The 23,618-nt window shown below is 43.1% G+C and overlaps 1 protein-coding gene across 1 annotated transcript in view; it reads right to left on the bottom strand.

Annotated features, from left to right (window-relative positions):
• Positions 1 to 23,618, bottom strand: part of GLP2R (glucagon like peptide 2 receptor) — a 70,687-nt gene that overhangs the window by 14,932 nt on the left and 32,137 nt on the right. The window contains exons 9-11 of the mRNA XM_077165965.1: positions 23,044 to 23,104; positions 22,157 to 22,226; positions 10,793 to 10,881 (exon numbers count right to left, since the gene is read on the bottom strand). Of these exons, the coding sequence (XP_077022080.1) occupies positions 10,793 to 10,881; positions 22,157 to 22,226; positions 23,044 to 23,104 (220 nt within the window). The remainder of the gene's footprint in view (positions 1 to 10,792; positions 10,882 to 22,156; positions 22,227 to 23,043; positions 23,105 to 23,618) is intronic.

Raw genomic sequence — 23,618 nt, 5'->3', positions numbered from 1 at the left:
ACCCACCCGGCACATGGGCTGTAACAGAGCATCTGACCATCGGGTAGCGAGACTGAAACCTAAGAGCCTGGTTATATGTTTCTCCTGAGCTGAACTGCAGATCAATTCTCACCCTCTCCCCAACACACGTAGGAGCCACTTAGCTAAACAGCATTAAGATGCTTCCAAAGGGAACAGATTTCAAGAGTCTCTTATTTCCAATGAGTAGTTTTCAAACTCTTTGGTTCAGACGTTGCAAAGGGGCCACCATGGGTTATATCTGACCTGCAGACGGTTTTTGTTCATGCCATGTAGTTATTTAGTTTGGGGAGCCATTTCACAGAATTAGGGGGTTTCAAGCAAAAATGTCCAGATTTCTAGCTTCGCTGGAAAAACAAGATCAGGCAACATGGCCCCAGATTCCTGCTTGGCAATCCCTGGCTGCAGCTGGATGGTGGCTGCCCCTTCACAGGGAGCATGTGGTTTTCAGCTCCGCCCAGCCTGAGCTACTCACTTATGTGGCTTGCTTGGCCCTTACAAGTGTTCATGGTTCCAACCCTGTTCTGACTTAGTTGGGTTTTTAATGATACAGACCAATATATATGCAGGCCCCTGTCTTACCACCACTTGTTCTTGGGGCCATGCTATAGCATCTTAAAAGGAAAAAAAAACAAAAACAAAAACTTTTTACTATGGAATAATTTTAGATGTACAGAAAAGTAGCAAAGACAGTATGGTGGTTTGAAACTGTATGTACCCCAGAAAACCGTGTTCTTAAACTTAATCCATTCCTGTGGGTGTGAATCCCTTGTAAACACAACCTTTGGATGAGGCTACTTCAGCTAAGGTGTGACCCACCTCAATCAAGATGGGTCTTAATCCTATTCCTGGAGCCCTTTATAAGCAGGATGAAGTTCAGAGAGAGAGAGAAAGCTCAGGAAGCAAGAAGCTGGAATGGAACTCAGAGAAGGAAGAGACCAGGAGATGCCAACCATGTATGCTGCCATGTGACAAAGGAACCAAGAATCACCAGCCCCAGGATGCCACAGCCTTCAGGGGGAAAATATCACCTCAATGACGCCTTCATTTGAACATTTTCCAGGCCTCAAAACCAGGAGCAAAAAAAGTCCCATTGTTTAACCCGACCCATTGCATGGTATTTGCTTATGCAGCCTAGGAAACTAAAATGATAGGCCCTCTCATATACCTTTCACTCAGTTTCCTTCACAGATATGAGCACCCACTGTATTGCTATGGTCCATTTGTCAAAACTAAGAAACCAAAGTGTGTGTATTACTAACAACTGAAGCTCAAGACTTAATCAATTTTACCAGTTTTTCCACTAATGTCCTTTTTAATATTCCAAGACCCAATCCTGGATCCCATGTTGCATTCCCAGGGATTACTGTTAACAAATAATTTGGATCCTGCTTATAAAGGGCTCCAGGAATAGGATTAAGACCCATCTTGATTGAGGTGGGTCACATCTTAGCTGAAGTAGCCTCATCCAAAGGTCCCTCATTTTATGAAGCTTGGGGCAACTTTAGTAACAGCCATCCCTCCGGCTGGACATAAGAAGGGACTTACTGATCCCCACCTCATTCCAAGCTTCTACCTTGGACAAAGTACCATCTGCATCCCTGTTCGGATGAAAATCCACAAATAACCCCAGCAGTTTACTCTTAAGGACTGTATTTACACTTATTTTTTCATCTATAATCATATGTCTACTTAAATAGTTTTGTTTATTGCAGTCATTTGTACTATTCAATGAATATTTATCAACATCTGCTCAGTACACATAAGCAAGTCCAGTGTGAAGGATTATGTTCAAAGGCAGGAGAAACAAATCCAGGCCTCAGGACCTGGGTTCAAACCCCAGTGTCACCAGTTACTAGCGATGTGACCTTGGGCAAATTATTTAATCTCTCTGTTATTTTCCTCATCTGTAAAATGAGGATTATGCTAATAAAAGCACCTACCTGATGGTGTCATTGAGAGGATTATATAAATACCATTTGGGAATGCGCAGAATCAATAGTACATGACATATGATAAGTGATTGATAAACTCTAGCTATGACAATATTTAAAACGTAGCCCCTCCCTCAAGTTGCTCACAGCCTCGACAGCTTTGATCCATTTTACCACAATGTATGACAATATCAAGTCTTTGGCTGCCCACTGGAGGCTGTCCTCACTTGATATTTTCATAGAGAACAACTTTTGGGAAGGACCGTGGATGTAGTATGTGAAGAAATCAATCTCCTCGACAACAGAATGACTCATTAATTCACCATGAGTCTGCCCTGTGCTTCACAGGGGAAGTGAAGACCCCCTACCCAAGGTAAGAGCACAGCCTCCGTGCTGGGATCCATACAGCACAGAGGTCAGCCAAGCTGAGGGTCAGCCTGTCTGTGTTCGCGTTCCAAGGCCATTACTCTCACTGTTTACAGCCCTCAAGTTCCTCCTTCACACTTGGCTCAACTCTCCCTCTCCAGGCCAGACATATGGGGCCGTTTACAATTTCCTCTGATTGAACGGTGGAAGCCCTGGGATGAGAGCTAGGACTTCAGAAGGCTCTCTGGCTCCCAGCAACTTGCCTCTTTGACAGGGTCTAGATGTGTTTAATTTAAACTTGCCTAAAATATACTTCTGGTGGGGGGCCAAATCTCAAGAGCTACATTCTGAAAGTTCTCAAAATCTGGGAGAGTTGGAGGCAGGGCTGTTCCTCCCAGCACGGAATGTGCTGGGCTCCATCACCCCTTCCTTCTCATCTCAGCAGAAGGCTTTAAGGGGAAACAAACTTGAAGAGTAAGTTGCAAGAGAGTGACCTTCCAATGTGGAAGAGGGCAGTGTGAGCTGGGGTTGCTGATGACACATGGGGGTACAGTAAGCAGCCCTCCCAGAACTTGGAAATGAGGGGATTAGCATTGCTTTCTTAGAGCAAAAAGGGCAAATGACTCATAGGTGCTATAGAAGGCAGCAACCAAGGAAGTAAAAACAGGTGGCTAGGGTGTATCCTGAGAGATAGGTCTTGGACTTCTTGGTAATTGTTATGAATTGAGTCATGTACCCTACAAAGACATATTCAAGTCCTAAACCCCAGTCCTGTGGATGTGACCTTTGAAGGTGTTATTAAGGTGAGGCCAAAGTGAATCAGGGTGGACTTTAATCTAAGATGACTGGAGTCTTTATAAGTACATTTGGACATAGTTGGTCTAAGAGATAAAGGGAGACAGATGGTCATGTGATGGAGGCAGAGATTGAGTTATGGATTGCTGGCAAGCCAACACCAACATGCTACAGACTTCTGAGAAAGCCTGATTCTGCCAACACCTTGACATGTGTAGCCTCCAAAACTGTGAAACAATAAATTCCTGTTGAATGTATCAAGCTAAATTTACTAAGCCAACTAGTCTGTGGTACTTGTGGTTGTTATAACAACCCTGGCAAACTAAGACCAACTTTATCTTCATAGATAAAGAAGAGTAAGGGGACTGAAAGAAGGTGGCCAACCAAAACAGTGGGAAAGGCACAAAGCAGCAGAAGTTCTACATACTTATCCTGCTCTACCTTGAGGAGAGGTCAATGGCTCTGGAGAATGAGACATCAGGTGGGGACATCATGGGGCTGTGGTGGTTTTTCAGGCCACCATCAGCAAACCTTCAATGCCAATCACTCTTTGACAACATGATCACCAAGTAAAATTCTGGTGACCCCTTTGGATTTCCATGTTTTCTGGTACCAAGAATATGAAACTTTATGAGAAAGGAATCCCCTCCTCTAAGACATTAAAAATGAATAACCATACAGTACTGTCCAGTCTGATTTAGATATATTAGTCTCTTATGAGTTTAGTTGGTATCAATCGGGACTCCAAAGACTCAGCTGCTTGCGAACACTGCTAGATCCACAGTACAAACCCCAGGTTGTGGAGGTCACTAGGTAGCCAAGCACCCAGGTCTTGAATGAGTGGGAGAGTAGGAAAAAAGAAAAGGAGTTTCTAGACAAATCTAACATGCCAGGCAGATTATTCTTTTCTCCAAAGGAGGCTATCTGAACCATCATTCAGCCTTGAGGATCTCTCCAGTATCTTTATTTACCCTTCACCAGGTCAAGGACTCCCAAGTGGGCATGGACACTCTAGGGCTATGCAGGAAGCCCTTTTGGTATTGGAAGAAATTATAAAAAGTAGAAGTTCTATGTATAATATGCATATTAATTTCTATTTTCAGTGTATCTTATAGTAGAAAATCCTACATGTTATTTGACATCAGTTCCAGTGGTCCTCTGCTCTGGCAATGTACAGACTCTCCTGGAGAGTTTTGTAAGAAGTACATATCATGGGTTCCCTCCTACACTTACTGAATCAGAATACCCAGTGGTGGGTTCAAGAGTCTGTTTTGTTGGTCATCATAAACCTCCCAATAAATAAAATTCCAAACCAGATGGCTTCACAGGTGAATTCTACCAAGAATTCCAAAAAGAATTAATACCAATCCTGCCCAAACTCTTGCAAAATATTGAAGAGGAGAGAACATTACCTAACTCATTTTTATGGAGCTAACATCATCCTAATACCAAAGCCAGATAAAAAGATACTACAAGAAAAGAAAATTACAGACCAATTTCCCTAATGAATTTAGATGTAAAAATCTCAACAAAAATATGTGCAAATTGAATCCAACAGCACATTAAAAGAATTATACACCATGATCAAATGGGTTTTACTGCAGGAATGCGAGGGTGTTTCAACACAAGAAATTAATTTAATGTAATACACATTAGCAACTCTAAGGGAAAAACCACATGATCATCTCAGTTAATAGGGAGATGGTATTTGACAAAATCCAACATTTTTGCCTGATAAAAACACTTCAAAAGATAGGAATAGAAGGAAACTTCCTCAACATGATAAAAGGCATTTATGAAAAACCCACAGCTAACATAATACTCAATGGCATAAGACTGAAAGTTTTCCCTTTAAGATCAGGAACAAGGATGCCTGCTGTCGCCATTTTTACTTGACATTGTGCTGAAATTTCTAGCTAAAGCAGTTGGGCAAGAAAAAGAAAACGCATCCAAGTTGGAAAGGAAGAAAACATTCACTGTTCACAGAGGAAATGACCCTGTATTTGGAAAGTCCTAAATAATCTACAACAAAGATACTAGAGCTGATAAATGAGTTCAGCAAAGTCGCAGGATACAATATCAACACACAAAATTCAGTAGCATTTCTACAAAACCATTCCAGCCAATCCTAAAGAACACCTAGGGCAATATATAAGATTCTACAAGGTTCCAAGCACTAGGGTAACTTTCCAGAAACCTACAACCTCCAGATGCGTCCCTGAATCAGATAAGTCCTAAACCCTAGAGGGCCCAGTTTCTCCAGATTATCAGCTAGTTCCATTTCCCTACCCCATATTACTGATAGCCCCTTACAACACGAAAAAGTTAGAATGGCTATAGCCCAAATACCCCTAAAGAGCGGGATAGAAAGGTCAAATGTGATGGTGGAGTTATACAGAGAAGGTAGAGTTTAACAAACAAATATGATTGCTGAATCATTAAAATGATGCTTCTTTTAGTCTCAAGTATCTTAGAGCAGCTAAAAGTAAATATCGAGAATGGTAGAATTGTAACCCATACCTGCCAGATGTAATATCGGCCTCATCTCTCAGGCCCTCCACCTAGCAACTTCTGACCTCACATCGCACCACTGTCTTCTCACTCTCGGATTGGCCCAACCTTCGTCCTCTCGCTCTCTGCCTAGCAACATCTTCAAGCTATTCCATTGGACCTTTCTGCTCTCACCTCACCCAATCCCTTGCTGCCACCCTTAGCCTCCTCACCAATCACGCAGCGCGCCTCCCCTGCCCCCCCCCAGTTCCGCCTCGCCACTATATAAAGCTCTGTACTTCCTCTAATAAACATTCTGGTGTGCGATGCCTTGCCAGCCCCATCAGTTCCCGCGATTCGTTCTTCGTCTCGCGCGCCCTCCACACCTTCGAGCCCCCGGGACCGGTGGGCTACCGAGTTCCCCCGTCTCGCTGCGGGGAAGACCCCAGGTGGGAGCTAGGGAAAGCTCCTGCACATACCCAACTCTGAAATCTGTTCTACAACTAATTGTGGTGCTGTGCTTTGAAATTCATTGCTCTTTTTTTTGTATATATTTTATTTTTCACAAAAAAATATTATAATGACAAAAAAAGCATTCATTCCTTCTAGCCTCCTATATTCTGGAACAGCTAGAAATAAAAATCTGAGATGATAGTATGGTAGCCCATGACAAACTCGGGGATCTGTCCTATAACTACTTGTTGAAGAGTGCTTTGAAAACTATTACTTTTTTCTTTCTTTGATTTGTATATATGTTATATTATACAATAAAAAGTTTTTTAAAAATGCTCAGTAGCATTTCTATGCCCTAGTAATGAGCAGCTTGAGGAAATCAAGAAAAAAAATTCATTTACTATAGCAACTAAAAGAATCAAATATCTGGGAATAAATTTAACCAAGTATATAAGGTACCTAGACACAGAAGAGTACTAAACATTGCTGACCGAAATCAAGGAAGACCTAAATAAATGGAAGGACATTCTATGTTCATGGATTGGAAGACTAACTATCATTGAGATATCAATTCCACCCAAAGTGATTTACAGATTCAATGCAAATCTCAATTAAAATTCTTACAATTTACTTTGCAGAAATGGAAGAACTGATCATCACTTTTATTTGGAAGGGCAAGGGGCCCTGAATAGCCAAAAACATCTTGAGAAAGAAAAACAAAGTTAGAAGACTCACACTTCCTGATTTCCTGAATTTAAAATATATTACAAAGCTACAGTGGTTAAAACAGCATGGTGTTGGTTTAAGGATGATATATTGACCAATGGAATAGAATGGAAAGTTCAGAAATAGACCCTCATATCTATGGTCAACTGATTTTTGTCAAGGTGGACAAGTCCACTCAACTGGGATAGAACAGATTCTTCAACAAACAGCACTGAGAGAACTGGATATCCATATCCAAAAGAATAAAAGGGGACCCATATATCATAACTTATACAAAGATTAACTTAAAATGGATCAAAGATCTAAACATTAGCACCAAGACCATAATACTTCTAGAAGAAAATATAGGGAACCATCTTCAAGATCGTGTGGCAGGATGTAGTTTCTTATACCTGACACCCAAAATATAAGCAATGAAAGAAGAAAGAGATAAATGAGACCTCCTCAAAACTGAATACTTTTGTGCTTCAAAGGACTTTGTCAAGAAAGTGAAAAGGTAGCTTACTCAATGGGAGAAAATATTTGGAAACCACACATCTGATAGAGCTTAATATTCAGAATATATAAAGAAATCCTACAACTCAACAATAAAAAGACCAAAGACTTGAGCAGGCATCTTTTCCAAGACAAAATATAAATGGCTAAAAAGTACATGAAAAGGGACTCAACATCACTAGCTACTAGGGAAAAGAAAATCAAGACCACAAAGAGATATCATTACACACCTACTAAAATGGCCAGTATCAAAAACACAGAAAATGAAAAGTGGTGGAGAGGATGTGGAGAAACTGGAACACTTCTTCACTGCTGGTGGGAATCTAGAATGGTGAGCCGCTTTGGAAGGCAGTTTAGCAGTTCCTCAGGAAGCTAAGTATAGAACTGTCATATGATCCAGCAGTCTCATTACTAGGTATATATTCAGAAGAAGTGAGAGCAGAGACATAGACAGATATTTGCGCACTGATATTCATAGTGACATTATTCAGAAATGCCAAAAGATGGAAACAACCCAAGTATTCATCAACTGATGAGTAAACAAAATGTGGTACATACATATGATGGAATTTTATTCAGTTTTAAGAAGGAATGAATCTTGATGCATGAGACAACAGGGATGAACCTTGAGGACATTATGTTGGGTGAAATAAGCCAGACACACAAAAGACAAATACTTTATGTCTCACTAATATGACCTAATTATAATGAACAAAGTCTGGGAGTTAAAGTCTAGAGTATAGGTTGCCAAGAGATAGAAAGAGGGTAGAGATTGAGCAGGCGATGCTTAAGATGTACAGAATGTTCATTAAGGTTGATTGTAAATGCTTGGAAACGGATAGAGGTGATGGTAGCACAATACTGTAAGTGTAATTAATGGTGAGTGTGAGCATGGCTGAAAGTGGAAGTCTAGGTTGTGTGTGTCACTAGAAGGAAGGCGACAGGATAAAACATGGGACACAGAACATAGTGAAAGCTGTTGTGGACGATGACTGTGGTTAATTGTACAAATATAAGAATGTTCTTACCTGAACTAGAACAATTATACATCACTATTATAAGGCGTTAATAATAGGTATATGGCAAAAAATGCAATTAATGCAAACTAAGGACTATAGAAAACAGTAACATTGTCATATTCTTTCATCAGTTATAACAAAGGCACTATACCAAAGCTAAGCGTTTATAATATGAGGGGTAAAAGGGGTATGGGATTTTTCTTTTTGGGACAATGATAATGTTCTCAGATTGATTGTGGTGGTGAATGTGTAACTCTATGATTATGCCAAGAGCCATTGATTGTACACTTTGGATGGACTGTATGGTGTGCAAATAAAACATTTTTAAGAAAGAGTCTGTTTGGGGCAGGCTGATGGGTGATGCTTATAAGCATCCAAGATGCAAAGCTGTCATAGGGACCACTGTGCATCTGGGCCATGGGAGAGCCCTGGTGGTAAACAGTGGGATCTTGGAGCACAAAGCAGCAGGGCTTAGGTCTGGTCTGATATAAAGTGATCCCTTTGGGTTCGTACCCTCCCTGTGTCTGTGTCCTGGCCTCTGGTTTCTGGGGCATCCTTGTTTTCCCTGGGCCGGTTGGCGTGAGGATTACCCTCCCCAGATATATGTGAGCCGAGTAGACTCAAGCAGCTCTGCTCTCAGCCATGGACTTCCACCCTCAGAAAGTGGTAAGAGCAGCTGAGACCAGACTTGAGTCTTAGGAAAGGGGCCCAAGAGGCTGCTCAGTCATTTGGAGACTTGACCAGAGGCCCCAAGAGAGACAGAGTGGCTCCATATGCTCCCATTCAAACCAGCTCCCCAGGGCTTTGGGTTTGTACGAAATGTTTGGGCCAAAGCCCCAACCAGCAAATACAGTATACATCTGCCTAGTTCTGGATGGTGTGTGTTTCCCCTTCCGGACCTCCTGGAGAGGGCTTTAGGGAGGCAGGATTTGGGGTCTAGATCCTAGGCAAGTACCACTCACCAAGTATGATCAGACAAGGGTACTCATATCCATAACCTCCTCTTAGCTTCATAACAAGCAGAGATGGGCCTGGTGTGACATTCCCATTTGCACACCAGAAAGCAGGTCCAGGGGGCCGAGGAACGTGCCTAAGGTGATGGACAAGCCAGCCTGATGCCCACCCCTCCCCAAGGACCCGATCCTTAGGGAATCAGGATGTGGGCTCCTTGTGAACAGGACCCGGGTTGCATTTAACCTGGTGTTCCAAGCATAGCCCCAGGTGCATTGTAGGCATGAAGTGCCTGCCACCGTAACGGGATAAACTACCTTTTTCAGCACCCAAATCTGGACCAATTCTGACCTTTCAGAGAGAAACAGAGCTAAATCATCTATGCACACAGTCCTCTCGTGGGTCACTATGTGGGCTAAAGTGCCTACATTTGAGCTACTCCTCTGGGTTAAATCACTCTCTCCCCAAGTGTCCTGCTGAAATTCACACATCACAGAGAAGAAAAAGAATGACTGGGAAAGGACAGGGAGCCCTTTCTCTCTCTCTCTCATTCATTCATTCATTCTTACAATGAAGAACTAAATAAATACCTGTGATCTGACTTACTATGAATTGGGACTGAAGAAGAAATGGAAAGCAGAAGGTGAAAATGCAGCAAAGGTGGGTGTTATAGATAGAATTGTGTCCCCAATAAAGAGGCGTCCAAACCCTAAACCACATCCAGTGAATGTGACCTATTTGGAAATAGGATCTTTGAACATAATAGCTAAGATGAGCCAAACTGGATTAGAGTGGGCCCTAATCCAAAATGAACAGTGTCCTCATAAGAGGAAATCTGGACACAGACGGACAGAGTTGACAGCCATGTGACAAAGGCAGAGGCTGAGTTATGCCACAAGCCAAAGGACACCACAAATTGCTGGCACGCCACCGCCAGAACACCACGTACTTCAGAGGAAGCATAGCCCTACCAACATCTTGGTTTTTGACTGCAACCTCCAGAACTATGAGACAATAAATTTCTGTTGTTTGAAGCCACCCATTTTGTTATGGCAACTCTCACAAACTATGACAGCGAGTTGCAAAGAAAGAGTGACAGTAGGAAGAATGTATCTCCTTGGACTTCAAATGTTCATGGTCTTATTTCTTAAGACCCAAATACTCCTTGCTGAGTTATAAATCCATCGTTTCTGTTGCTGCCTTCGACCCTTCCCCAGGGAAGGTAACCATCAAACCTTCCTTCATGTGACTCTTCCCTTCCCCATAAACCACCCAATCTCAGAAGCATTTGAACAGTTTTCTGCTGGAGGAATGTTTGTATGGCCTTGACGACTCACCACTGCATTTTCATGGCTTCAGGAGGTCTCCATCTTTGACAGAAGACCTCTATGATCCTGTGATTACATGGGCTCTCCCTGATAGCTCGGTCTTAGGAGATACCCACACTAATGCCACTTGTTCCGGCCTTCCTGGGTCATTAGATGAAACAGCCCAAAGGATTTGAAATAACCCATGATTGCTGGGTACCGGCATCAGGCCACTCACCTGTATTTATAATCTCTGAAGCACATTTGATGGGCTTTGAGCTTAGAAATGAGAAGCTTGAGGATTTTCAGGAAGATGATGAAATTGACCTTGAAAATAAAAGCAGATGTGGGTAAGTGTGTGATGGGCTCCATATGGCAGTGAAAGTCAAGGTCACTGTGGTTTGGGCCATCAGTTCCTTGTCCAGGTAAAATAGGGGCAACTGGGCAGTTCCCTGGTCACACAGTAAGAGCTCAAGATAATTCACACCGTCTCAAGGGCCATGTGAAATGAAAGCATGTAAGGGATCTTAAAAAGTCATTTAGTTTATTCTTCTGCTTCAGGGAGACCCAACCCTAGAACCAGTTGGGAAAGGCAGCTAGCTGGGCATTTACATTATTGTTATTAACTAACATTTATTAACTACTTACCTTGCCAGGCATTGGGTTAAGGGTTTTCCATACATTATTTTATTTAATCCTCAGCTATTTTCATCACCCTTACAATATAATGAGAAAACAGAGGCCCAAAGGAGATAAGTACAACTCCCAAGGTTACACAGTTAGTAAGTGACTGAACCGGTATTTAAATCCAGATTTATCTTACAATCCTCCCTTCTCTTAAACAGAATGCCACACTGCCTCTCTTTTGTAAACACTTCTAGCCCTAATAGTTTCTAACTTGAAGTCTGGTTACTGCCATGTAATTTTCTGGAAAGCACGTGTTCTCAACTCCCTAGACTCCTTCTCACAACTGTCGTGGACTGGGAAAATTCAGTCCTTCCTTGCAAGCCTTAGTAGAAGTTTTTCAATGTGACCACAAATTCTTTGACACTGCTCCCTTCAAAAGCAGAGCTTAGGGCCACGGTGGCTCAGTAGGCAGAGTTCTCACCTGCCATGCAGGAGACCCGGGTTCAATTCCCAGTGTGTGCCCATGCAAAAAAAAAAAAAAAAATGGCAGAGCTTAATTTCTTTCCCCTTGCATGTGATCTTGATTTATTTACTTGCATCTAATGAAAAGAATGTGGTGGAAGTGATGCTAGGGGGCATCTGAGGCTAGGTCCCCCCAAAAAGATTGCTTCCACCTGGTGTTCTCTCTTTCTCTCTCCCCCCATCACTCTAGGGAAAGCCATCCGCCATGTTGAAAGAATACTCAAGCAGCCTGTGGAGTAGCTCTCATGAACCCTCCTGCCAACAAGCAGCAACAACATGCCAGTCGTGTGTGAGCCTTCTTGAAAGCTGATCCTCCAGCTCCAGGTGAGCTCTTGGATGGCTGTAGCCCAGGATGATAGCTTCACTGCAACTTCATGAGAGATCATGAGCCAGAAAACTACCCAGCTAATCCACCCCCAAATTTCTTACCCCAGAAATTGTGGGACAATATATATACTTACTTTTGTACCAGGTTATATGTTTTGGGATAATTTGTTGTACAGAAATAGACAACTAATTCAGCTAGGATGGTGGAAATGGAGCGTCATATGAGAAGACAACATGGAGATCAAAATTAGGACCTTAGGAGAAGTTAGCTCAGGAGGTGGAGGGAGGCTACAAACTCAGTGGGAAAAAGAAAGGAACACAGAAGCTGAAGGTGAAGGAAGCAGATGGAGGAAGAACCAGAATATCCTTAAGTGGAGATAAGGACGAGGGAAGGTCCCCTCTCCCCCTGGACCTTTATTCTCCTGAAAAAAAGTAAAAGAGGCAGATGAGAAGCTGGAAGGGTGAAACCCATGAGAAAAGAGGACAACTGAAGAAGACAAACTAGGCATGTTTTTTTTACCCATTCATCCAGTAATCACTGAGCAGTTATTATACACTGGGCTCTGCTAGGCCCTGGGAGCTGAAAGACGAGACTCTGCCCTTAAGGAGCTCACAGCCTACTGGGGCATCTGCCAAGAAATACAGTGTGATATGACAGAGAAGTGGCCACCCACCAGAGGGACCTACCAGCAGAGGCTTCTCAGAGGAGTTGACTTGTGCACTAGGATTGGAGGTGAAGAACAAGAGAGAGGATCTGCCAGACAAGGGGGCAGCCAAAGGGGAAGTCCTGAAGATGTGGAAAGACAAGTGGTAGCGTGGAGGTGAGGCTTAGAGAATGAGAATGTGGCATGCAGAAAGTGAGGCTAGAGAGGGGGCTAGGTCTCATCCCTGCAGGGCCTTTCAGGGTCACAGTGGAGGGTTTGGGCAGAGAGACAATGAGGAGGGGAGACAAGTTGGGAAGCAGTACCAGTTTTCCAGGCAGACGTGAGCTAAAGAGTAGTAGCCCAGGTACTTTAGTGATAGAGACAAATGATGGATATGAAATTATTAAGAAGTTTAAGCCAAGGGATCTCTATGATTTCAAAGTTGTGTGGTAGACCCAAAATGTGTGTTGGTGCCATTTACAAAGAGCGGGACCACATGGAGCTAAGGAATCCAGTTTTTGGGCCCAAGAGATGTCCCAAGGCAATCAGATACTCATGTGTGGACATCTGCGGAGAGATCCCACCAGAGCATGAAGCCTTTGGAGTCAGTGAGATTGGCCAGGAAGATGGTGCAGAGACAGAAAAAGAAGGCGAAGAGAAATACCTGGTCATGAAGGGGAAAGTGGAGGAAGAGGAGACAGGGAAGGAGATTGAGACAGAGTAGCTAGGGCAATTGGAATGAACCAGAAAGGGGAGTGTGCTGGTTTGAAAAGGTTTATGTCCCCTAGAAAAGCCATGTTTTAATCCTAATCGCATTTTGTAAAGGCAGCCATTTCTTCTAATCCCGATTCAGTACTGTATGCTTGAAACTGTAATTAGATTATCTCCCTGGAGATATGGCTCAATCAAGAGTGGTTGTTAAACTGGATTAGGTAGAGACGTGTCTCCATCCATTCCAGGTGGGTCTTGATTAGTTTACTAGAGTCCTACAGAAGAGGAAACATTTTGGAGAAAGTAGGAGATTCAGAGAGCAGAGAACACTGCAGCACCATGAAGCAGAGAGTCCACCGGCCAGCAACTTCTGGAGATGATGAAGGAAAATGCCTCCCAGGGAGCTGGAGAGAAAGCCAGCAGATGACACTGGTGTTCTCCAGGTGCCTTCCCCCCAAGAGAGAAACCCTGAACTTCATCGGTCTTCTTGAATCAAGTTATATTTCCCTGGATGCCTTTGATTGGACATTTCTTTAGACTTGCTTTAATTGGGACATTTCCTCAGCCTCAGAATTGTAAACTTGTAACTTATTAAATTGCCCTTTTTAAAAGCCATTCTGTTCCTGGTATATGTCATTCTGGCAGCTAGCAAACTAGAACAGAGAGGAAGCAGTATCCTGGAAGCTCACAAAGGGGAGAATTTTAAGAAGGTTTAAATACTGGGTTTTAAGCAAAATACAATTGAATTTGGCCTCAAGGAACTCACTCAGAGAAGCTTCAGTGGATGGGTGTGAGGACAAGTCAGACCACAGTGCTATGTTTTATGAATGAAATGTGAAGAGTAAGAGATGGAAAGTGAAGACAAGGCTTAAGAGGCTTGTCTGTGAGGAAAACAGTGATAGAACAGTTGTTGACAAGGGATGTAGGACCAAGATAGCATCTCCTTTTATTTGTGGGGCTGGAGAGAGGTTTTTAGCTGCAGTTTTCACATTGGAAAGATTTAAGAATACCTCAGTGCAAGCAATAACAGATAATACAGAGGAAAAATAAACAGGTTGTAAAATAGAATATGTAAATGCCTATAGGACAAAAAAATGACAAGGTCGTACAGAATTTGCAGTAAAATGATAAAAATATTATCTTCATCATATACAAACATGTATAAATTGATTTTTAAAAAATAAGGCTCTAAAGCAGGAGTTGGTAAAAGCTTTTCGTACAGAGCCAGGCAATATTTATTTTAGTCTTTGGAGGTCACAGTCTTTGTCACCTTTTTTATTTTTTTTACAACGTTTTAAAAATGTAAAAACCATTCTTACCCTATGGGTCATGTAAAAACATGCCATGGGCCAGATTTGGCTCACAGGCAATTGTTTGCTCATCATTGCTCTTACAGGTAATTGCACAAATGGCAAGAATTTTTTTTTCACACAATTAGTATGCAAGGAAAAATACTCAAATTAACTTGTTCCCCAAGAAGATGCAAATTTAATTCACAGGATACTACTTTCAACTGAACAAATTAGTTTTTTTTTTAATTCTGGAATGTATAAAATGAAATGGACATTGGCATACTCTGCTAGAAGAAATATAAACTGGCATGTTTATGTGATATTTCTGTATGTGATATAACAGGTATCACATGACTTAAAATGTTCATACCCATTGACAAAGCACTTATTTTTTTGGAGAAAATTCCAACAATTATTTTTTTAAAAAGGGTATCTCTGCAATGGTGAGAGAGCTGAGAAATGGGGTGACAGAGTGACAATCAATGGAGTAAAGACTCTACAGACACTGAGCCAACACAATACTGATGACCCTGTCCAGAAATAATATCTTTGAACTATGTATTAAAATACAAGCTGCAGAATACAACATGCACTTGTTATGACTTGCTCAAACTGCCTCAGGAGAATCAATGTAAAAGTTGCCCAAAGCTAGAGTTTAAGCTAAGAGGCTATTTATCCAGTCCATCAGCCAATAGAAATGATGGAGGTTCCCAACCAAAGGATATTTATTAACAAAGTATTTAAATACAAACTAAATGTAACCAAGTCATGTAACCCTTCTAATGGGATATCTGTTTTTCATCATAAAGAAAAAACATTGTATCATTCATTGGCTCAGCTAGCTGTTGAACACAGGGCTTTTTATTTTTATTTTTTTTTACAAAGAAGGCTTAGCCTGGGAAAGGCACATATTTCAGCAAATTAATTTCAATCAGGATCGTCTCCTAGGAAATGAAGGGAAGTGATGAGGAGTATGTTGACTCGTGTCCTTTTAGTCTTCTAGAGACCAGACAAGAGAAAATGGGCACACATCAATTCACCCTAGAGTGAAAGCACTTCTTCACTGACATGGAATGAAACACCAGCAAACACCTTTGGATAGTGCTGTCCTTCACTTGTACACAAGCAAGAAGGAGACTGAATGAAGCTTTTCAAGAATCCAGCCATCTCTAGGATTCTGTGACCAGCTGGGGGGCACTTAGGACCCACCAATACATAACACCTCCTTTCTAGGTCCTAGACACAATGAATAGATTCTTAGGTGAACGTTCTTTGTTGACACTTCTTTGGCTTCCCAGCTTTGTGTGCAGCCAGGGCTTTGGGTTGGTAGAGGTGTTCTCTAATACGCTGGGGTCTTTCTACCCCAAAACTCTCCCACCTAACTCTCCAAGTCCCTCTGCTTCCAGCTTGCTATGCGGACTAAACTGCCTACTGCTAAAGCTGCTCCTTTGGGTTAAAACTCTCTTTCCCCCAGAGCCCTGCTGAAATGCACAAGTCACAGAGAAGGTAAGGAACGATTGGGAGAGGACAGATGGAGTCCTTTCTCTACTGCTTGTTTCTTCCTTCATTCATTCATTCATTTCTACAACAGTGAAGAAGTCAATAAAAACTTAAGATCTGACTCACCTTTACCAAGGAAGGCAAAAGATGGGATATAGCAAAATTAGTTTTTATGGGGTGGGAAAAGTCCAGAGTTTGGGGAGTTTCCTACTCTAACTCTTAAGAAGAAGGGAGTATGGGAGCTAGGAAATGTCTTGGGAAATTCAGGGTAGCAGAAAGGCCCTGGGTTCCTGGTGGAACACAGGATCTAAAGACTGTGTATGGTGTAATCATTTTGTAAGGCTGTTGTTGAGGGATTGGGCACTATTCGAGGCAGGGGGGACTAGGACATAAGAAAATCTAATATGTTTCAGCTATAAATGTAGAGTCAAGGGTTATTCAAGTAGTAAAGTCCTGTATCTTATAGAGGTGGGAGTTCCCTGATTTCTGTGGTTAATAAAAAAAACCCAAAGGGCATCTCCTTCTTTGGGATGCTACATTATGGCCATTTCTGAAACAGGGAAATTTTGTACTAACAGAGCAGCTGAGGATGTCTGCTGATAAATAAGTCTGGAAATCCAGCATATTGTACATTCACACCAATCCAGATGCATCCTTCCTTTGGCAGATGGTGGCAGAGCCCTGACTACGACAGCTGGCGATGATCAGAGAGGCTTTGTCTGGGATGGGAGACTCTACTTGGTCCCACCATTTGGTTTACCATGTTCACTGGGCTCTTCCCCAGAAGTCTCTGCTCCATGCTCCAGAAAATAGGACTCAGCCTCAAATTCGGCCAAGAAGAGAGAAGACTGTGTCCTGAAATGCCAAATGCTACCTCTCACTCTTGGTTATGAGGTCACTTTTTGGTACTTCTGTTTAACTAGAAAATATGCAGGGTCAAGGAATTATGTTTTGCGTTGGGGTCATGTTTGATCAGATTGGTGGAAAATTGCAACATGTCCTCATCTGACCAAACAAGAAGGCATAAACTGGTCCAGTCATGGTCTAATGAGTTTCAGAATAATGCATTTTTTTTTAATTCCCTGAGGGCAGAAACTATGGGGACATTCATCACTTGTCTCCCAAATAACCAGTACTGGGCTAAGTACAGAGAAGGTTCTCCACAAACGTTAAATGAAGGTGCAAGAGAGTATGGCGGGGTGGGGAATGGAAGGGGTGGGGAGCAAGACAGGGAAAATGAATGTAATTCCAAAGCTAAGGAAGCTCTAGGTGGCAGGAGATTCTGATTCAATCAGTCTGGGGTAGTATCCGGGCTGGGTATTCTTTTTTTTCCAAACTTCCCCAGGTTTTTCTAATGGGCATCTTTCATTTACTTCACAGTTTCTCAATCTCAGCTCTATTGACATCTGAGGATGGATAATTCTTTGTTGTGCAGGGCTCTCCTATAAATTGTGGCATGTTTAATGTCATTTCTGGTCTCTACATACTAGATGCCTGTAGCATTCCCCCACATTGTGACAACCAAAAATGTCTCCAGACATTACCAAATCTCCCATGGAGACAAAATCACCTCCAGTTGGGAAATACTGGCCTATTCCAACTCTGATTTTACATGAGGAAGTGAAGCCCAGAGAGGTCAACTAACTTGACTAAAGTAGAGCACATCACAATTTATCCCTTGAGCCCCAACTCCTGACTCCCAAGTCAGCTCTTTCCATTAACCCAACAGTCTTTCCTTTCCCTCTCACCACTGGTAGGACACATACGCTCCTTTCTCCTAGAAACCATGAAAACAGTATACAGCATCACAGGCTACCAGAGCCAGGCGGCCCAGGAGGCATTGGGTTCAGCTTCCTGTTCTTCAGAACATAGCCTCTTCTTGGAAAGCAACAGGAGTGGAGAATTAAAAACCCTTCCCTGAGGGCCATATCAGTGTTTTCTCACTCCAAGATCAAATGTTCTTCCTGTGGCCAAGGAGACGATTTCCCATTTCTATTCAAGCCCATTTGCTCTTGTCCAAACCCATGTAGACACAGATAACATTTTAGCAATTCCTTGTCTAGTGCATTCATGATGAAACTATCCTTCACAGGTGTGCCTGTTAACATCCCTTAATTTGGGGAAAAGAGAGACTAACAAAGAGCTCAGTTTTGAAGGAGACATGAGCCAGTTGATGGACAATCCAGCATTCCAGGCATAGGAATGGCATGTGCAAAAGCATGGGAGGTGTGAAACACCATGATGGCTCTGGAGAACTGTGAGTTTCTCCATAAAATGAGGGCATAGGGTGTCCATGGTTTGATAGGAAGGCAGGGAAATGTCTGCTTACCACACTGAGGAGTTTGGAATCAAGACAGAGGGCAAGAATGAGCCATTAAAGAGTTATAAGCGGTACAGAGAGATAAAATTTCTTTCAAGAAAAATCACTCTGGCTGCAATATGGAGGGTGGATTTGCAGGTGCAAGAATGAAGGAAGATCAAATAGGAGTCACAAGGAATCCCAAGGGCTGAGGAAGAACAGTGACAACAGAGTTAAGGAAGAGAAGCAGCTTGGAGAGATCTTTAGAGATAGAACAGACAAGAGTTGATGTCTGAGTGGGTGTTGTACGGAAGAAGATAATGGAAGCTAGGAGGATACCAGGTCTCTGGTTTGGCTAAGTGGTGCTGCCATCTGCCAAGTGGGGAAAGCAGAGGGAGGTGGTGGCTTGGATGGAAAGATGAGGAATCCACATTGAGCTAAGACATCCATCATCCTTTCTGCAGAGCTTTCCATAACTGAAGTTACAGAAGCAATGGCATAAAAAGGACATTTCACCCAATGTGAGGAGATACAGCATATTTTTTTGTCCTGGTAGGAGAGAATGTCATCTGAGGAACTAGGAAACAGCAGACTGTTGAGCCAGGAGTAACTAGCCTGGGTCAGTCAGCTAACTGAACAGTGGAGCTCAGCCCTGGCCTTACTCTCAACTGAGAGCTTTCAAAACTACAACTGCCTGGACCACACCTCTAGAATTTCTGATACAATTGGTCTGGGGTATGAGCCAGGTATCAGCGTATTTCTAAAGCTCACCAGATGTTTCTATTGCACAGCCAGTTTTGAAAACCATTGATGTGAACAAAGTGTTTCTCTGGGGAGAGGCTGTGGTCTCCACCCCACTTTATTCTGCCCGGTCAGCATGAACATTCCCTTGTCCAGGTGGGTCTAGGTATTCACCTGAGCCACGAGTGTTCATTGAATCAGTTATCGAGGGCCTGCCGTGTTGGGGCTGGGTGCCAGGATGATTGGAATACGGAGCTCACAGTGGCAGGAAACAGCTTTTGAACAGATACTTGCAATGTCACGTGACTGGGGCTGTAGGAGAATCTATACAGGATCGAGGAAGGACACAAAGGAGGAGGTGACCATTTCTACTTTGTGGGGAGTTTCAGGGCGGGGGGGGGGATGGTTTCAAACAAAGGGGCACAGAGGGGAGGTTGCTTGACCTGAGTCTTGGAAAAGGCCCATTGGGTCACCAGGTGGATTAGATGGTAAAGAGAGGGAGTTGGAACCCGAAGAAGGTTTGAACTAAGAGCTAAAGCACAAAAGAAACTGCGGCAGCCAGTAACTCCAGGCATGCAGGCCGGAGGCAATAAATCTTTTCTGAGCAGCAAGGCAGTGCCAAGTGCGAGTTGCCACCCAGTCAGACCCTTTGGGCTGAGATCCAGCCCCCCTTCTCCCCACTCACTGTCTCTACAACTTTAGGCAAGTCATGTCTCATTTTCTCAGTATCCTCACACATAAAATAAACCTAATGCCAGCAGCTACTTCCTGGGTTTGTGGGGAAGATTAACAAATGAATACAAAACACTTGGGAGGGCACCAGTATACAAGAGGCACTTAATCTATGTCACCCAGCAGTAATGGGAAAGCCCAGCTGGGAGGCTGGTGGTGAAATGGCACCTCATACCATGGCAGGAGAGGGGAGAGGATGTGCAGAGAGGTGAGACACCGGGAGGTGAGGCAAGTCTTTGGGGGGTGTGCAGTCAGATTTCATCACAAGCATCCTTCATCGCTCTCAGCCTTGTGTCCAGGGACTGCAGGAGATGTACTGAGCCACCATGCTGGCTAGACCCCCTGTGGAGCTGAGGTCAGCAAGGTACTCTCAACATTCTATTTTCCCACTATTTCTAAGAACATTTTTCCCCCCAGGTCACATGCAGACCTAAGCAGAGAGTTGTCTCCTTATTACTGACAAATGTTGGCATTCTTCTTATGAAAACTAGCTTCTTCTTTCACTAAACCACAAAACCCAGGTTATTTAAATCAAGTCCAAAAAAAGCAAAAAGAAAACCAAAACAGAAAGCGTGGCGACCCTTTGGGGAAAAGGGTGGACAGGGCACCCCACAGCTGGTGGGACCCAGAGAGGATGGCCATGTTTCTAGGCAGGAGGAATCTCTGCCTCCCTCAACACAATTTGCTAACCCCTCCAAATGTTTATTCCCTGCCCCTTCCCTCGTTTCAACAGCTTTCGTTTTCACACTGCGGGAGGATGGACTATGTATCCCAGCAAAAGGCATGCTCTCAATCTTCACCCATGTTCAGATGGGCATGAACTCCTGTGTAAGACCTTTTGAAGATGTTATTTAAAGTTAAAATGTGGCCCAACTGGATCAGGGTGAGCCTTAATCTGGATTACTGGATATGGTGGACTGAATTGTGTATCCCTGTTTGGATGTGTTCTAGGTCTGCATCCTGGTAGGTTGTGGACTCATGGTAAATAGGATCTCCTCAAGATGTGGCTTCAGTTAAGGTGTGGCCCAACTGAGTCAGGCTGTGGTTCCATCCAGATGCCTGGAGTCTTTTAAAAGCAGAATTAAAGTCAGGCATAGACGGAAAAAGCCAAGGGAAGCGGTCAAAACCTGGAAGAAGAAGAAGAAGATGCTGCCATGTGCATTGTCATGGGACACAAAAGCCAAGAACCACCAACCAGCTCCAGAATGCCACGGTCTTTGAGGAGAAAGCGTCACCTGGCTCACCATCACATTTGGATTTCTTCTAGCTTCAAGACTGTGAGCCAATAAATTTTCTCTGTTTAAACCAACCCACTGTATGATATTTATTTTAGCAACCAGGAAACTAAGACAATGAAATGCTTTAGAAGCAGAAAAAATTCAGACACAGTCAAAGAAAAGCTACAAGATGGAGCCAGAAGCCAGAACTCAGCAGAAACCAGGAAAGGAGACACAAGGAGAGTAGAGCTCACCATGTGGCAGGAGGCAGGGGGGACAAGCTAAGGAACCCCAAGGACTGTGGCAAGTCAGTGCCAAAACACTACAGACTCTGGAAGAAAGCATAGCTGTCGAGACCTTGATGCTGAATGTCTAGCCTTCAAAACCACAAGACAATAAATGACTGATGTTTGAACCAACTTATTGTATGGTATTTCTCTTAGCAGCTCTGGCAAACTAAGATATGACTGGACCAGGTGGTCCCTCCCCACCCCCAATATTCTGTCCCTCAATGAAAAAAGGCCCTTCCTACTCAAGACCACAAAGTAGCGTATCTCTCTTGAGCCTAATCTTCATCCAAGGTTTGGGTTAATGTTGTTTGTCTTTTCTCCTCCTGTGGAAGAGGTCTTCTTAGTTTCTTCCTCCCTCCTGCTAATGGTTGAGATACAAACCAATAGCCCTGCTACTACCCCTGGTCTCCTCCATCCCTGAAACCACCTGTGTCCCCAGGGGCTCGCAGGCATCACAGCTACTCAATGTAAGATCACTGAGCTGAGCCAAGGTCAGGTTTCTTTATTCAGTTTGAACAGATAGAGAGAAGGAGGTTTGTGGCTTGACTCAAATGGAACAAGGATAAGACCCTATTCTTAGCTCAGCTTCTCCTTCTCAAGGAATCTGGCCCAGATCCCTTCTGAGCTAGGGAATTTGGGTATGCCATGCCCCACACCTGCTGGGTTAGAGAGGAAAAAGGGAGGGCAGGATGGTCCTTACCATTACACAAAGCAGCATGGGTCCTCGGATGATCCACCAGATTTTGTTGTTCTTATTGATTGCCCAGCATCTAATGGGAACAAGCAGGCAGTAAGAAGACTGAAAAACAGGATACAATTGAATGTCAAAGTCCCACACCCTCTGCAAGAAGGAAGTTTACACTCAAGCCTTACTTTCCACCAGTCGTTCTCCTGAGGGTTGTTAGAGGGGGAAGCGAGGAATAAAATCACTTCCTATCATTACTAGCATTACTGACTTTTCTAACCATTAAATTGCTTTCGACAGTAACAGCCTGGTATGACTGCTTCCACATTTTTTCCCGCATTTATATAAACATGCAAACAAATATCCTTAATTATAGCGAGTTTTCTTTGGGGGGCGGTTGGGTGATTATTATCTGGAGGAAAAATATGAGATCACTATCATACATTATTCAGGGTAAGGCTTAACAATATGCTGTCGACATCTGGCCCCTTAAGTTGAAAGGTAGAGACTGTATTTTTTTATAGTTTTTTTTATCGTTTCATAATGTTCCATGATTCCCATACTGATGAACATTCAGAATTGTTGTAGTTGGTTTTGCTTTTACTTCCCCCACCCCCATCACGATCAAAACTGCAATAATCATCCCAGTACTTTTATCTTTACATACCCAAGGCCACTGCTAACCTATACAGTGCCTTGTGCTTAGGCGAATGTGTCACTAAATTAATAAACCAATTCCTGTAAATAGATTTTTGATTATTTTGTCTATATTCCTAAAGTCTGTATTTAGCCAAAATGGGAGGGGTGGCTATTCTCTTTGGGATAATGGTGTATTTACTTATATTTGAGCATATCTGGGAATTGCTGGCTCACAGAAGTGTAAAACCAGGTGAACCACCTACTCTGTGTTCTCCAGCTGTGCACGGGTGACAGACCAGGGTACAACATATAGCACTGGGTAACCTGGGGAGAAAATACAAGGAAAGGTAGCAAGGAGCTGCTTGGCCAAACCTGCTGGCCTCCCACCCCAGCCCACCAAAACTTACAAAACCCAAACATCTAGAATCATGGACAGTGAGAGCTGGAGAGTCCTAGGGCTTCCCAGAGCTCAGCCATTATTTTAACATCCAAGAAACCAGAATTCTGAGAGGAGAAGGGACTTGCCACATGTCACAGAACATAGTGGAGGCAAATCTGCGGCTATTAACCGAAGTCTCCTGAATCACAGGCCAAGGTTATTTCCTCTGCAGATTCAAATTCTCCAAAGGTTGATGGAGAAAAAGATTCCAGACCTGGCTACTCTTTGTTCATTGTTTATAACTATAAAAACAAACCTTATTTTGAAGACTTAGCTTGGGACAGAGTGGGAGGTACTGCATCTGATTCTGTCAAAACTCTTCTCGATTCCTGACTGTGTGCATTGGGCATGCAGCACGCGCGCACACGCACACGTCTTTGGAGCCTCCTGTCATCGAGG

This window comes from Tamandua tetradactyla, chromosome 6 (genome assembly GCF_023851605.1).
Source record: "Tamandua tetradactyla isolate mTamTet1 chromosome 6, mTamTet1.pri, whole genome shotgun sequence".
NCBI lineage: Eukaryota > Metazoa > Chordata > Mammalia > Pilosa > Myrmecophagidae > Tamandua > Tamandua tetradactyla.
Note: the sequence above shows the minus strand (reverse complement) of the source record. Positions and strands in the feature narration are given on the sequence as shown.